We start from the raw sequence: 15,505 nt of genomic DNA, 5'->3' as shown, positions 1-15,505 counted from the left end.
GATACAAAAAACATGTCAGGTATGGTTTTAAAAAATAAAATTTTAACGTTAACTTTTATATGACAGTTATGGTTTTTTGCGTCAAATATAGTGGAGATTTATTTGACAGTTTATTCGCGTCAAATATAGTGGAGATTTTACTTGACGTTTTTTTCATGTCACGCATAGTGGACATTTACTTGACGCGAAAATAACGTCAAGTATAGTTAACATTTTTTATTTAACACTTTTAAAATGTCAATTGCAAAATGTCAAATATAAAACGTTTAAAAATATGAAAATAAAAGTATAAAATCAACTTATTAAAATAATTTTTTAAAATCACTTTATTAAAATAATTAAACTTATTAAAATAATTTTGTTTAAATCAACTTATTAAAATAATTAAATTTATTAAAATAATTTTTTTAAATCAACTAATTTTGACTTACATAATTGTTTGAATTCTCTCATTAAATTAAATTTATTAAAATCTCTCGTTAAAATAAATTTTTGAAAATTTTCCTTTAAATAAAATTATTGAAAATATTTCCTTTAATAAAAATATTATTATTAAATAAATTTTTTGAGATCTTTCACTAAAACAAACTTTTACAAATCTTTCACTAAATAAATTTGTTGAAATCTTTACTTAAAATAAACGGCTGACTTGGCTTTGGTACATTCATATCTTTGAATGTCATAGAGGAGCTCTTTCTGAAGTTGCTTATCAGCTACCAATAAGTCATCAATTTCGTTCTTGTAGTCCTTGAGAAGAACTCGAAGGCATTCCATGAGGGAACCTATTATTAAAGAATACAAATAAAATGTTAAATATGTCTTAGGATCAATTTGAAAGGACTTTTTAAGTGTTAAAAAACACTTTTTAAAGCACTTACAAAACCGTCCCAAACAGGCACTTCACATTTCAATTTAAATTATTTAAGTTTTGGAGTATTCGTACCTATAAGGGGGCTATTCTTGCTTTCCATTAGCCTTTTTAACTCAATGAAGATGGGTATGGTGTTTTGTATGAGACTCTTTCTCACTGCGTGAGTGATGACCTTTCCTCTAGCAGCAGATGCTCCGCTCTCACCCCCTTCCTCACCTACATCACCAGATTCTGATGATGATACTCGATTTATTGATAGTCGAATCTCTTTAGAAGCAAGAATCTCAAAGGTATCCTGCGCTTTCAGCCATGGGGAACTAATGAGATTCCAAGTCGCAAATACTGACAAAAGAAAATTAGAATAGCAGCAAAATTATTGACTAAAGATGATTGAATGCTTTTGAATATGGACTGTAAAACAGAACGTGCAGTAGTATCATCTATATTGAGCATACCATCGGATGCTGCAACAAGAACTTCTGCACATAACTTTGCAAAGGTGGCCAGAAGATGCTCGGGAGCCATTTGTTTCAAAAGAGAAACATAAATGCACATTCTCCTGGACCTCGACCTTTCATCATTGCCTCTTCAAATATAAAGTTGGAAAGATAGACAAAAGATAATCATTTTCCATTACATGTAACTGTATAATAAGGCACATAGTTCAAACATTCCTTACCGGATGGAGAATGGTCGACTTTCAGCTCGTGATGCCTTCGAATCGCTATGTCCAGAATGAGCACGATAGTCATTCAAAACATAAATTGCTTCTATGAAACTGTTGTAAGCCAAAAGTGGGGCCTTCACTGCAAATTCAGTTTCACATTTCAATTCCATTGCCACGTTGGAACGGTATGACCAATATTATAACCATGACAGTGGCTGAAAATGTAAAATTTTATAACCTTTCAAAATGTTACCAAAAAGGTAATCTGCTAGTTGACGAATCTTCTCCGATTCATCAACAAGTGACAAAAGAAACCGAAGAAACAAAACCCCTCTCCATTTCACATAGTCTCTCTGAAAATTAAAACGATATTGCTGAACATTGTTAATCACAAACATGACAGTGAAAATTGGGAGAAGTTCTTAGGAGTTGGGAAAGAACAAATTACCTGTAATAATCTGGATAGAAGTATGAATGTGTGTCTTCTGACAAGTTCACAAGGATCGCGAAGGCACTTTGTGATTTTCGTAAGGTAGCTGTTCAATTCAGAGTTAGTCTGATTGTAACAAGGAACAAGTTTAAAGAGATTCTATTTCCCTGCCATTTCAAAGTATTTGATAAAGCTAGCATATCTCCAAGACTTGTATCATGTATCAGCCTTACCAGTCAACTAGAGCAGTATAGCGTACACAAAAATCTGCCATTGTGATAATAAGATTGTTGCGAAGCGCTGAACAATCACTATTTCCAAGCTCCTAAACCAATATAAAAGACTTAAAACTTTAAGCAATTTGAGTTGTGTCGAACAAAATTTGACTACATAAAAGACACTGATAAAGGAATATAACATGAAATTTTATATACGAAAACAAGGAAAATCTCATAAATTCTAGCGCAGACAATATACTGTAAGTAAAAATAGAACTTAATGAACAAACAAATGAGTAAAAGTTTATCTACCATATATATGAATAGTCGAAAAGATTATGATTGGCTCATGTAGTATATGTGGTATTATAAAACCAAAATGCCAGAGACCTACATGTAACATTCATTCAAACCATCAAAAGATCAGGCTACATGAGTGATATGAGGCCTGAGATTCGAGACTTAACCTGTACAAATAGAGGAATGTAACTCTTTGCTCGCTTCTCATCAGTAAGGCAAATCTTCCCCATTGTCAACCATGCTTGAATGTATAAAGAAGGAGCAGTTTCCTTCAGAGATGCGGTTTGAATTGGTAGTTTATTAGATTTGAGATCACGGTTTCCAGAAGTAATAATGGTGTGGAGAAGTGGTACTATGGTAGTCATGTCAGCCGATGGACAAATGAGAATCAAAGAGCCAATGGTGTAAGCTGCAGTGATTGCTCGGGACAAGGACTTGCTCCTAGCAGATGCTTTCTTCCCCATTCGACTACCACTTTTAGGAGGTGGTGTTGTGAAGTTCACATCTTTGTTTGCTTCCGCATGGTTGGATATGTACTTCTCCAATATGTCTGAGGCTTTCGAAAGAAGCTGGTTTACCCATTTTAGGATGAGGGCATCGGCTTCAGTAGATTGCGAAGCCTTCCGCTTGCACAATGTTTTAAGTGTTTTTACATGTGCATTCACCTACCAAGATATCATCATTATTTGAAAATGCGTGTGAGGTATCAAGAAAAAGAGACTAAATATATACGTACGTGTTGATCTTTAAAAATTGGTGATTAACAGGAAAAGTAGAGTACTATAAGAAAATTCAAACCCAGAACACTTTTTTGGCTTGTATTTAGATTAGTGCTTTATCACTGTACTTTATTAATTTTTCATTATTCCACAAATGTTTTTCAGGCCTTTTATCCGACTGTATAGATATTTGAAACAATAAAAAAGAATAGTGAAACAAAATCAAGAGTGAAAAAATCCCAATTGCCAAAGCACAGGGAGCTGCATTCACACGCATTGGCTGATAATATCCACACTACACACATCGGCCATATATACGCGTTCACTACATGTATTGTCAAATAATTCCAAGAAGAATCTTTCCCCACGTTAAAGACATTTTAGTAAAACAATAGCATACACGTTGAGCTGAGCACATTAGTAACTAGCCCAAACTATAGCATGCATGTATAGAGTCATAGAGATAAATAGTATGTAGTATAGGACAATGTCCGGATGAACAGTGTTCACATACCATAGAAGTCTAGAAGATGAGATTATTGTCCATGGAAGCGTGTTAGAAAACTACGTATAGGTGAATAGTTTTAATTATCTAAACAATTGTACCGGAGAAATAAACCAACCATGATGAAGTGTAAAACAAAGTTTGAAAACAATGATGTTGATGCTTACCTCCGTTGGATGCATGTTGAATTCTTCAACCCTTTTAAGCAATTCATGAGCTAAATCTGCTGCAGGTTCTGGAGGCAGCTCAACAGAAACATTGGAGATGGTTTGTAAGAGAAAAACCCGATCTTGAGCCCAAGCGACGGAATTTGACTCTGAATTGTTTTCCTCTCCAAATAAACCTACTTGAGTCACTGAACTTTGAACAGTCCTACCATGATCATCAAGGAGTTTCCAGTGCTGATGAAGAAATTCCCAATCAATGGCTTTCCCAAGATAAGTGGACACTTCTGACAACAGGAACCAGGCACCCGGAGGAGCTGTCCACTTCTCTGGAGGCAAAGATTGGCTTCGCCATAAGGATTCAGATGTCTTTATAATTACCTGAAGTGAATCGGCAATTGTGCGTTTTAATCGTTTCTTTTTTCCTAAGTTGGCACAAACTTTCTTCACCCAAGGAATTACCTCTGCATGACTTATCTCTTTAAGAAGATCCAATACTCCTTTAGGTAAACTTGAAGATTCAGCTCTAGCCAACCGGTCTAGCACTAGTTCTTGAAACGAGTGTTCACACTCTTCTTGAATGCTAGATTCATTGTCAGCAATCAAACGTGGAATTGAGTGTAGCCACTCGACCATGACACTTCCATCTGGGAATCTTCGAAAGGCCTATAGAAGTAAATATAGATTCAATGATAGACCAATAGTGAGTGAAGAATTGAAATTGTAACTTTTAGCAGTTTAGCCTAGTAAAAAATATAAAGCAAAATAAAACTGTATATCAACTTCTAGAAAACATCCATATTTCTAAAGTGGCCAAATGTCGGTGTCCAACACCATTAATGCATGTGACATGATACAGAGACGTCTCCCCTACGTGGCCAAATTGTCAAACTTACTCCTACTCCTACATGCCATCTAAATACAAATTATATCAACTTTAAACTTATTGAACTCTTACTAAAAAACCCAACTTAGTGTAAACATAGGAATTTACCTCGGAAAGAGCCGACATTGCAGCTTTCCGTATGCTAACGAGTGGGTCAGAACAAGCAATTCCTACCGTCTTTAGCATATCACCATCCATTGCTCCACCAAGGACGGTTGTACACTTGGTAACCAGAAATAATGCAGCCTTCCTAACTGCCGCCTTTTGATCCACACACCTTTTCCGCAAAAGACCAAGAATTTCACCATCACCAGGCCCCAAAATTTCCTTCATTAAGGCCTTATTCTTGTCATTCTCAGACAGGAACACCACAAGGTGAGCTAAGTTGGTAAGTGCTCGAGCACGAATTGGAGCACTGGCATCTGAACAACGTTGAACCAATGCCACCAAGCACCCAAAAACCCACGAATCCTTTAACTCAATTTTCGAATCAATGACCATTGGATCACTCAAGGACATTATCAGCATTGAGATGAGATCAACCGCTAACAGCCTAAGATTAGACTTTCCTTGAGTCATCTTCACTGCATAATCCACAAATACCTTGGAAGATTCACTAGAGCACTCTTAACACCATCCATTATTGAATCAACTGCTAAACTACGAGGCTCAGATTTCTCAGGCGCCTTCTGAACCAAATACCTTGGAAGATTCACTAGAGCACTCTTAACACCATCTGATTCCTTTGCCACCTTCCCTATTTGAATAGTCACAAACTCTAGCGCAAACGCTCGCGCCTGATCTTTATGATTAAGAATCAATGGTGATAGAGACTTAATCACCTCAACAGCAGTATTCGATAGATCCCCATCCTCAGGACGCAACATAGCACTCAAAATCCGCGAACAAAAATCAGTGAACTTACTATAGATACTTAAATTGGTACATATTTCAAGTGCCAAAACAGGAATATCAATTACAGTTTCAATCAAAGATTTCAAACTATCCGGAAATCGATCCAAATGAATTACACTCATTAAAATCTCTAACCTCTCAAGTACGGGATACAAAACTCTTGCATCCAATTCACCATCATCGTATCTGCCACTAGAACTCTGCCTCGGACGTTTCCGCAAACCCTTACCCTTAAAACCGGCTTTCCTCTTCCTTTTGGGAGCACTAGACTCCTTATTAGAATCATCCTGGTCCTGTTGACCCTGTGGTCGCTGCTTCAAGAATCTCCTCACACACCTGAGAAACGAGAGGAAATCCATGGGATTGAAAAGCGTGAAGACCGGTGCATTAGAGGCCAAAAGAAGAGAGAGATAGACTGTAGAGGCTAAAACCGAAACACAGGTGGAAGATTCATCCATGGCGGAAGCAATGGCGCGAGTAAGAGAGGAAGGAGAGAGGGATTTAGCCGAGAGGTCCTCATAGAGACGATCGAGTGGTTGTTGTTCATCGGTACTAATTGAGTTGTCTAACAAAGTTTGAAGGTCGAAAAGAGCGGATTGGGAGAGCGGAGGATGGGAATGGAGAGTTGTAGAGTGGTCGAAATGGCGAAATTCTTCGAGCTCTGTGAGAATTCGAGAAATGGCTTCCTCCATGGGAGTGAAGTGTGAAGCCCTCGTGAAGCCGCCGCCGTGTTTTATATAAATTTATTGAGTTTTAAATTTTTATTTCCCGCTTAGACCCTTTCTCCCACCAGCCTCTCAAAGTATGTATACTGTATAGTAACTAAGTTCCAATGTTTAAAAGTAAATTAATGAGCTAATATATAATGAGTGCAAACTATAAGCTAATTTTAGTTGTAGTAGTAATGCTTTTGCTAGTTGATGTTTCGTTTGATTAAACTTTATGTTGATATTTGTTTGTTACTTTAAGTTTCTACGGTATATTGTCTATATATTTAATCAACCGAGCTATATATACAATGATGTTAATGGCTTATACATTTAACCAATTGAGTTATTAAAACGACGTTGATGACTTGCACACATTTACTTCAGTTGAGTTATTCAACAACGTTTTGAATTAAATGATAGTCTAACTCAATACTTCAACCATATATATGATATTATTACTCAATACAGTAGATCGTTTTTATGTGAATTGTGAATATGTGGTAATTGACAATGACATATTTAGTTACAAAAAAATTTTAAATTCGAGAGTTGTGAAACAAAGTGATTGAACTCTTTAAGAAATGACACTACCACAAGTTTGATAGAAAATGTTAAAAACAAAGGTTGAGAGTGTTTCTAAAGCATTTTTTAGTATATTTAAAAAATTAATTTACCAATCACTTCATTAATTTTATTGATTTTTTTATGTTTTAAAATTAAACATTTTAAAATCAAACCCAACTCACCGTATATTGGAATGAGCTTTGAACAATTTTAAGAGTTTTTTTTGGGTAATTGTAGTAGATAGCCATTTGAGGAATAAAAATTAAGGATATAACAATATTTTTTAAAAATTGCAAATATAGCAAAACTATCGTTGATAGACTTGTATCGTTAATAAACTTGTATCGTTAATAGACTTGTATGATCTATCCGTGATAGACCAATATTTACAATATAGTCTATTAGTGATAGACTTGTATCATTGATAGAATTTGACAAATTTTGTTATATTTGTAAATTTTTTAAAAAGTTACTATATATTTAATTATTTTGAATATAATAGCTAAATTTGCAACTATCCTATTTTTTAACGATTTGTTGAAATTTTAAAATTAAGTTTTTTTTTATTAGGTAGTGATATATATAATAGTATTTCTTATATTAAGAAAGGTTTTTAAAAAATGTTTGTTTATAATACAGGGAAATGGTGAAAAATAACAAATTTAATGAAAAACATCTCTATAATTTATCACTTTTTATTCGTATAATATTTATAAAACGTCCAAATAGTAAAAGATGTATTGATTTTCTATAAACTAATAAGAACAAAGTTTGTGGATATTTTATTACAATAATCTAATCGTATTTACATTTAATTTTCGAGTATTCGAAATTATTTAGGCCAAATTTAGATAGGAAAAAGTATAATAAATCTCGATCTCATTTGATTATGTTCGTTACCATTTATGTGCGATTTGAGCTGCCTTCAAATATTATTAATTCAACCAAACTATTGGCTCAAAAACACATTGGCAACATCATTGTTCATCATCACAACAAATAAAATCCTCAAATTATTTCAAATCAAACACAAAAAACCATTATTCTAGAGATCAAGTGCTTCGTTTATTCAAGTGTGAGTTAAAAAGTAAGAGCAGCAACAAGAGAAGAAATTTCCTCAAATGCTATGAACGAATCGGAACCCTACCGGAATGAAATTGGTGACATTGAAGAGTCCATGGAAGGTATTTCCAATGAGCTGCAGCGGCGAGACGAGGGTGCCGAACGATGGCAGGGCGGCGTTGCAGTCGACAAGCGGCGTAGTGACAACGAGAGTGCAATTGGTGAGTACATAAAGGAGCATCAATCGAGGAGCATCGAGAAAAATGGAGAAATTGCCAGTGGCGTCGGTCTTAACCGACGTAACTACCGTTCCGGCTCCGCATTGCATTTGCACCGCCGCATCTTCAACATGCATGTCATATATTATATACACACACAATAACACCAACATTTGATATTGAAAAATTTATCCGACGTAGTGATTTTAATAATTTTAAAATTATTTCATATTTGTCTTTAGTTGGCATGAATTCAAAATAGTTGACTTAATTATAATTGCCGTGTTAATGTTGAATGGTTTAATTCTAAAAAATTCAACGAAAAATTTGAAAAGTAAAACTAATCTATTGTAAAATGGTTTGAGTCCTAACACGATTTTCTTTTCTAGTCATAATGAGCGATGAGAAAAGAAAACATTTGATTGAAAAACAAACCAATGGAGGGACACACTAAAGCGATAAAGCTATGTAACATCAAATTTTTATTAATTTTATAAGATTGGTTCATTCCATATTAATTAAAAAATTTACCGTTTACCGTTCTTTCTTTTTTTAATTTAGAAAAAAAGAACATTTTTTAGTAAGAGATCAAACAAACAGTAGCGTGCGTAACATGAAAACTAAACTGTAAGAATTTTTTTTAACTCACTCGGGAATGTTGGAGTTATCTCTCCATAGATCACACTCCCATCAATAGTGCAATAGAGCATTCCATAGATGTGAGCAGGACCAAGAAGTATTCGAATCAAATCAAGCTGACATGAACTTGTCGATGTCATCGTCCAGATTAACAAGAAAATGAAAAGAGAGGTTAAAGACATCAATTATTGTTGTATGGTAATGGAAGCAAACTTTGGAAAGATAATTGAACCTTGGGAAGAGTACTCCTTGAATATAAATTGAAATTTAGTTTGGAATACCAAATTCATAACAAACTTTGCTACAAAATTTCCACAATAAATTGGTGTGTGCAAAAGAAAATGAGCCTTTTATGGGCTAAACTTTTGGTTCATTCATAATTGGTTTCCATTTGTTACGTAATTTTATTTTAATCTAATAAAATCAATTGAATTATTTATGACTTTCGTTGGCATTGTATTGTCGTTGGAAAGATAAAGCAAACGATATATGGTTGTTGAATGTTCTTTACATCGCAATAACGCAAGATTGAAATATTCATAACATAAATCGTTCTATTCATGATCAAGAATATATTATTAAATAGTTGAGTTATGTTTAGCATGACACTCAACAAAAATCACCCAGTCGAATGAACTTAAGGACATACATGCTTTAAAGTTATTAAAATAAACTAAATGAAACTTTACTCATTGTTAATTAATGATCTCAAGAGCAAATGGAAGAAGATCGAAGGAGACCAAAATTTATTTCTAACATTCAATAACAGTTTGATAGTTTGTTTAAGGTAATAAATAGCTAGAAACATGTGGATTTAAACTACTGATCATAAAAAAAGAAAGGCGTGTCAATTATTGTTGATAAACTATATATACTAACATATATTGATCACATATTGGTGACAATAACTAATTAACAAACGAGCAAGACTAGTTATTGCATTTCTTTCTTTGGTACACAAATAGTTACAAATAACTTTTCACATAGACACGAAGTTAAAATCTTGGAGATATACATGTTCAAAATTTTATAGATTTATATATTCATGAAACGAGAAGAATGGTAGATTGATCAAACATATATATATATAACTACAAAAGTTCATATTTATAATTTAACAAAAAGAAAGGTATAAATATAATGTATATGGGAAGAAGTGAAATAAAAAAAGAGAGAGGAGAGTTTCATAAATAATATAGAGCAAAGATATACAAAACAGGAGAGGAAGAGAGAGGTAAATTAGGCCCACAGAATAAAAAATGTGAAAATTGGGAGAAAAGAAAGAGGTTTTGATGGATGGGAAGATCCCCTCCTCTTTTTTCTCTCATCTCTTCAAACTACCAAATGTTATTCTTTGGGAGGAAGTGATTTGAGAGATCTCTTATTCTAAAAGGTATGAGAAGAGATAAGAAGGAGGGACTAGACCGTGGTGGTGGTGGAGAGGACGGCAGCAGTGGAAATGTCATCTTTCGAGTCACCGAAGATGCGTTGACGAAAGTCAGAAACCATAAGGGGAAGGCCCTTTCGAAGGGACACGGTGGGCTCCCAACCAAGAAGGTCCTTAGCTTTAGAAATGTCAGGTTTTCTTTTATGCGGGTCATCTTCCGTGTTCGGTCTGAACTCTATCTTTGCATTTGGATCTATTGTCTCTTGCACTACCTGCACATAACTTTATTGGTTAGAAAGAAAGTACTTAAACAAAATATTTTAGTGCATCTCGAGTTGCACCTATATTTGTGTCACTTATTCAGATGAAAAGCGAACACATATATAACAATTATTTTGTTGATATGGAACCATTTGGGTAGCTTCATAAAATAGAATTAAGGATCTATATTTAAAATAGACTGTATCATATAAATTATTAGGATGTCCTTTTTTATCACAATTTAAGTCTATAGTTTAACTTGTTAGAAAATAAAGAAACGCAACCTTATAAAGTGTTTTGATCTATAGATAATAACTAAGTCGACTATTCTTAAAATTAGTTTTGCTTCTCCATGAATTCAGTTTTGGTTGTACAAAACAAAATATTTTATTGAAAAAACCTACGAGACAAGAAAAGTTTAAAACATTGTTATGGAAAGAAAACCTATTAGTGTTTATCTATTGATGTAAAATTTTGTTATATTTTATAAATATTTTAATTCATTATCCTCTATTTGAAAATAAGTGTTTGTAACATAACTAAAACCAATATCAATAGTTTGAATTGGTTGGTCAATTTACTTAAAATGCTAAAATAGCTCCCACCAATACAAACTTATTATTAATTTTAAAATCATATTTTTTTTACTTACAAAAAAAATAATATACATACCTATATTCATTTTAATTTTATGATTTTGTTAGAGTTTATTTTTTCATAAGATTCAAATTAACCATCCCAATTATCTCAACTTAAATGTTTCATGAATGAAGTTAATTATTTATTACGTGAAAGAAACTTAGAGGGCAAAGCAATTAGGGTTGATGAGTAAATGTTCCAAAAAAAGGATTAAACCTAAATATTTTAAATGTTAAAAGAGAGTAGATTAGTTTAGGAGTATAAATGTGAGAATGGGGGAGTAGAGAGCTGACCTGAGCAAGTTCGAGCATAGTGAATTCGCCGGGGTTGCCCAGATTAAAAGGCCCCACGTGCTCGCCTTCCATCAGTTTCATTAGCCCCTCCACCTGTGACAGTTTATTATTATTATTATTATTATGTAAAACTCTAAACAATATCACAATAATAAATTAATTACAAAGTTATATAATATCCTATCTTTAAAAATCACATTTGCTAAATTCGAAATTAAGATGAAACAGTCCGTTAATTTTGTAGTGGTAATAAATAAATGTGTATATATTTTACCAGATCAGAAACGTATTGAAAACTCGGGTTTGCTTGCCATCTCCATAAACTGTCAACGGCTCCTTTCTTAATGCCTGTGGGAGTTTTCACAATATAATATTTACTATACTTTTCAAACTTTAATCCAACATAACGCTGGGGGTAATATATTAATAATTATGCAATTAATTACTTTGTGACCACCAAGAAATAACAAACTTACTTGCATTGTTATATCCAAGCAAGGTTAACAAGTGAAGTTACAAGCAACAGAAGATGGATACTAATCTCCAAAAAGATAACCGGATATCATTTCTAAGAAAAGAAAGAGAACCACATTTACCTTTATCACCTTATGCTACCTCGAGATTATTCAGCTTTGCACAGTGAGGAGTTGGGAGATTTTTATTCCACTAGAGTCTCTGGAGTTCTACGTCACAATAATGCGAAACAAGGTTTCGATAATCCCTTATCACACTGTTCTCTATTTCAGCTCGAGCTGGGCTTCCAAGAGGATATCTTACATCAAAATTTGATGATTTGACAAAAAATTCCACGCCATGTTTCTCTGTAACCATAGGAATACTATAGGATTGATTTTTATGCAAAGAATATTCAGGCTCTGGAAATGGCATATAACCAACAAGTAAATTAACAATGGTAACATTAGAAGAATGATAAAAAATTTGGGACCTCTCCCATCAGATTCAGTCTTCTGTTGGCTTTCCCTACCTCCGTTGGGATCAATTTTATTTTCAGACGAATCATGATTCGTTTCACTTCTCCGATGCCTTGCATTCTGCTGTTGGTGCTGATACTGATCCTAGCTAAACTCAGGTTAAAGAGTTATGTTTATATTTGTATATTTTAATGGAGTTAATTGCAAATACAACGATTAGATACAAAATATTTGCATATGTAACACATATTGTATTGCTAATATAAATATATCACTCATAGAATTTGCTATAATTATACTTGTTTAAACATACTAATACACACTTAATCTTCTTAGTTCAATAATGGTATGGAGTGGAACAAACTTCCTACATTAGGATAAAAGGGTCACACAAATTACCTTCGTAGTAAACTTAATTTTGACATTATTCATTTAACTTAGGGTAAGTATAATGGATTAGCAATTTTATGAATAATAATTAAGTATATAACAATATCTTTTAAAAATTGTAAATGTAGCAAAATATATTTGTGATAGATTTATATCGTTAATAGACTCTTATGCCTTATAAGCGAATGACATATGTGATTTAAAATAACTGCAGCAATTAGTTTAAAATGTTGTTATATATCTACGAATTTCTTAATTGTTATATTCATTTGTCATTAGTTGTATTTAAAAGGGATGACCAGAAAAACATTAAAACAAGAGGTTTACTTTTGATAAAAGAAAATTTAAATTTAAATTGCTAAAATAGCAAAATGTCCATGTCTAAGTGAAAACTTGCATCCCAAATAAAATTATTCAACAATAATCACGGTCGAACTCAAACTCCCAAAAACAATGATTACATTTATTCCCTAATTTGCTAATTCATTTTGGATTAGGTTTATTTTTGACAACAATAAAAAAATTGAGGTGTGGAACAATGATATTATAAATGCCAAAGAGTAGTTAAGATGCAAAATATAAATTTATATTTGCAATATTAGGTCAAAATGAATGATAATTTAGTTAGATTTTTGTCAAATAAATAAAAATGTGAACCATACCAAAAGCAAATATAGATGCTTTTTTATTATTGAATTTTCATAGAATAAATAATAAAAAAAAGTAGAAAATATTTGCCTTTTAACTTTTTCTTTTTTAATTTTCATAGAAAATATTTAATCCAAAAATTAAATAACTCTCCTCCACGGTCAATTTTCTTTTCCCTCTTCTTCAACCTCAACGGTCTCTTTTATTTCAAATTTCTTTCCCCTTTTTCTTCTCGATCGGTTTACTCTGCCTCTCATCTCCCATTCTCTTCTTCGTCTTCCTCAAACCCTGCGATTTCCTATCTCTCAAATTCCGTTTCGCTCTTCCTATACCTCCAAAATTTCGCTCTTCCTCTCTAACGTGAAGCAGCCAAGAAACTCTATCTTGCGACATACCCATCTCGTCGATCCACCACTTTCTTCTTCTTCTAGCCTTAACGGTGCCGAAATCAAGGGCCGCAGACCCCCTCGGAAACCCAAGTCTTCCAAAGAAAATTCTCCACCCTCAGATCGGTTTTCGATTCCAAATCCTGAAGAGCCCGCTTCCACCTAGGCCTCCCTCTTCTAACCCGACCGTTCCTGAGAGTTCGCTATCACATACTGCTTTTTTTACCTGTGTTGTTGAATCCCGATCCAAGGTAATGCTAAAATAATGTTGCTAATATCTGGAATATGGTATTATTGAATTTAGTATAAATAAATAAATAAATAAAAGAAGTATACCTGTAACAACTAACAGTTGTGGGCACTGTCGGAAAAAGGCAATGAATTTGTAAATCGAAGTGCAGATAGTTCTGTTGTTTAGGATGGAAAAGCATGAGTATCACGTTTCTATATTCAACGGACTGGTACTTGTAAAATTTAGGCTCATAATCATTTTATTATGCAGAGACTGGCAGATGGTTTAAGTAGCTGGTTCCGGAGGCAGAAGCTAACAGGTGCAGCTGGGGAGCGCTTGAAGGAAGCACGCAATATCAACCGACCACTCTCACAACTCGGGTAACCGATCAAAACTATTGGGAGATATTTCAAATTTCATTTAAGCAGTGATCTTTCCAATGATTTTTTTCTTTATTTATTTTGTAATGTCAATTAGTTGGCTAATTATTTATCAGAATGCTTGTTGATATCGCTGCATGTTTTATTTTGTAATGTTTGTACTTTTTAGTTGTGATTTGTGAATATGCTAGGATTGATTTGATTTGCTCTTCTGACTGTTAAGATCGGAATGATGTTGCTCATCTGAAAGAAGGCAGCATCATGTGCTTGAAGACTTGTGGAGTATGGAGAGTGAATGGTCAAATTTGAGGAATCGTATCTGCTGGCTTTGTAGTCCAAACAGGTTGTCTGGCTAACTTTCTTTTTCTCATTTTCAACCAATTAGGATAGCTGTCATGTTTTTTGAATTCCTTGCCATTGTTGAGTAGTAACTTGGCATTTGTTTATTAAAAGGTTTTAATTAAGATTATGGTGTTCATAACTTTGTAGTCACACTAAATAACTTAAAAGAGTTAGTTTGACAGTTGACAAACATGATAGTAATGTGATAGTGAGTGCAAGGGTAAAAAGAGCTGCTTCTGTTGGGTTAAAGGGATGTTTGTGTTTTTTAGTGTGATGTGTTTTGTTTTCAAGTTCGTTAGTAGACGTATTACTTAATTGAAAATTTTGATACCATAGCCAGTGTAGGGGAAGATGAATGGAGGGTGCTATTAGACTAGTTAAGACTTATATGTATCCTAATTTTAGTAATATATAAAATTGAGAGAATTTCCTTTGATTTTCAGGAACAAGGATGAATAATCAATGAAAAATGAATGAAAAGGTTTATCCATGCAAGCTTCAAACCAAAGTCAAGGATGTCGATCCTTCCAGGCGAGTCCAAAGTTCCCCCCTTATTTTTCTCCATTTACTTTGATTTTCAAAAGCTTTTTGGACAGAAAAAGCAATTTTTTGAGTGGGTGTGGGTAATAGCTTGCTTAGCTTGCATGTTTAGTGTAAACTTGGGGGTTCAAATTTTGCCCAAATTTCAAAATTTTTCAGAATTCTTTCCATACAATAATGAGCATTATACCTTCTTAGCTTAATTAG

The 15,505-nt window shown here is 33.5% G+C and overlaps 2 protein-coding genes, 1 long non-coding RNA gene and 1 pseudogene across 3 annotated transcripts; 1 reads left to right on the top strand and 3 right to left on the bottom strand.

The window, feature by feature from the left end:
* Nucleotides 1–671: 671 nt before the first annotated feature.
* On the bottom strand, nt 672–6,399 carry LOC116405503 (annotated as a pseudogene).
* Nucleotides 6,400–7,857: 1,458 nt separating this feature from the next.
* On the bottom strand, nt 7,858–9,130 carry LOC116405501 (phylloplanin-like). The gene is made up of 2 exons (XM_031889480.1): nt 8,879–9,130; nt 7,858–8,353 (listed from the first exon to the last, which is right to left on the bottom strand). Exons 1-2 carry the CDS (start codon nt 9,048–9,050, stop codon nt 8,067–8,069), a joined length of 459 nt encoding a protein of 152 aa, XP_031745340.1. The 5' UTR covers nt 9,051–9,130; the 3' UTR covers nt 7,858–8,066.
* A 940-nt stretch (nt 9,131–10,070) lies between these two features.
* LOC116405496 (UDP-glucuronic acid decarboxylase 2-like) lies at nt 10,071–12,279 on the bottom strand. The gene is made up of 4 exons (XM_031889478.1): nt 12,180–12,279; nt 11,723–11,796; nt 11,449–11,541; nt 10,071–10,527 (listed from the first exon to the last, which is right to left on the bottom strand). The coding sequence occupies exons 1-4, from the start codon at nt 12,277–12,279 to the stop codon at nt 10,288–10,290; spliced, it is 507 nt and encodes a 168-aa protein (XP_031745338.1). The 3' UTR covers nt 10,071–10,287.
* A 1,298-nt stretch (nt 12,280–13,577) lies between these two features.
* LOC116405499 lies at nt 13,578–14,698 on the top strand. The gene is made up of 3 exons (XR_004218642.1): nt 13,578–14,055; nt 14,307–14,416; nt 14,640–14,698. It is a non-coding gene; the product is annotated as an uncharacterized LOC116405499 (long non-coding RNA).
* Nucleotides 14,699–15,505: the final 807 nt, after the last annotated feature.

This window comes from Cucumis sativus, unplaced genomic scaffold, assembly GCF_000004075.3.
Source record: "Cucumis sativus cultivar 9930 unplaced genomic scaffold, Cucumber_9930_V3 scaffold112, whole genome shotgun sequence".
NCBI classification, from domain to species: domain Eukaryota; kingdom Viridiplantae; phylum Streptophyta; class Magnoliopsida; order Cucurbitales; family Cucurbitaceae; genus Cucumis; species Cucumis sativus.
Note: the sequence above shows the minus strand (reverse complement) of the source record. Positions and strands in the feature narration are given on the sequence as shown.

Bases quoted from the DNA above. Each gene is read 5' to 3' on its own strand.
- LOC116405501 (XM_031889480.1), bottom strand. From the start codon at position 9,050: ATGTCTTTAACCTCTCTTTTCATTTTCTTGTTAATCTGGACGATGACA. The intron at 8,354-8,878 runs GTGAGTTAAAAA...TGCATGTTGAAG, and splicing joins GATAACTCCAACATTCCCGA to ATGCGGCGGTGCAAATGCAA.
- LOC116405496 (XM_031889478.1), bottom strand. From the start codon at position 12,279: ATGGTTACAGAGAAACATGGCGTGGAATTTTTTGTCAAATCATCAAAT. The intron at 11,797-12,179 runs GTGTGATAAGGG...AAACTCCCACAG, and splicing joins TCGAGCTGAAATAGAGAACA to GCATTAAGAAAGGAGCCGTT. The intron at 10,528-11,448 runs GTCAGCTCTCTA...AGTTATGTGCAG, and splicing joins CTATGCTCGAACTTGCTCAG to GTAGTGCAAGAGACAATAGA.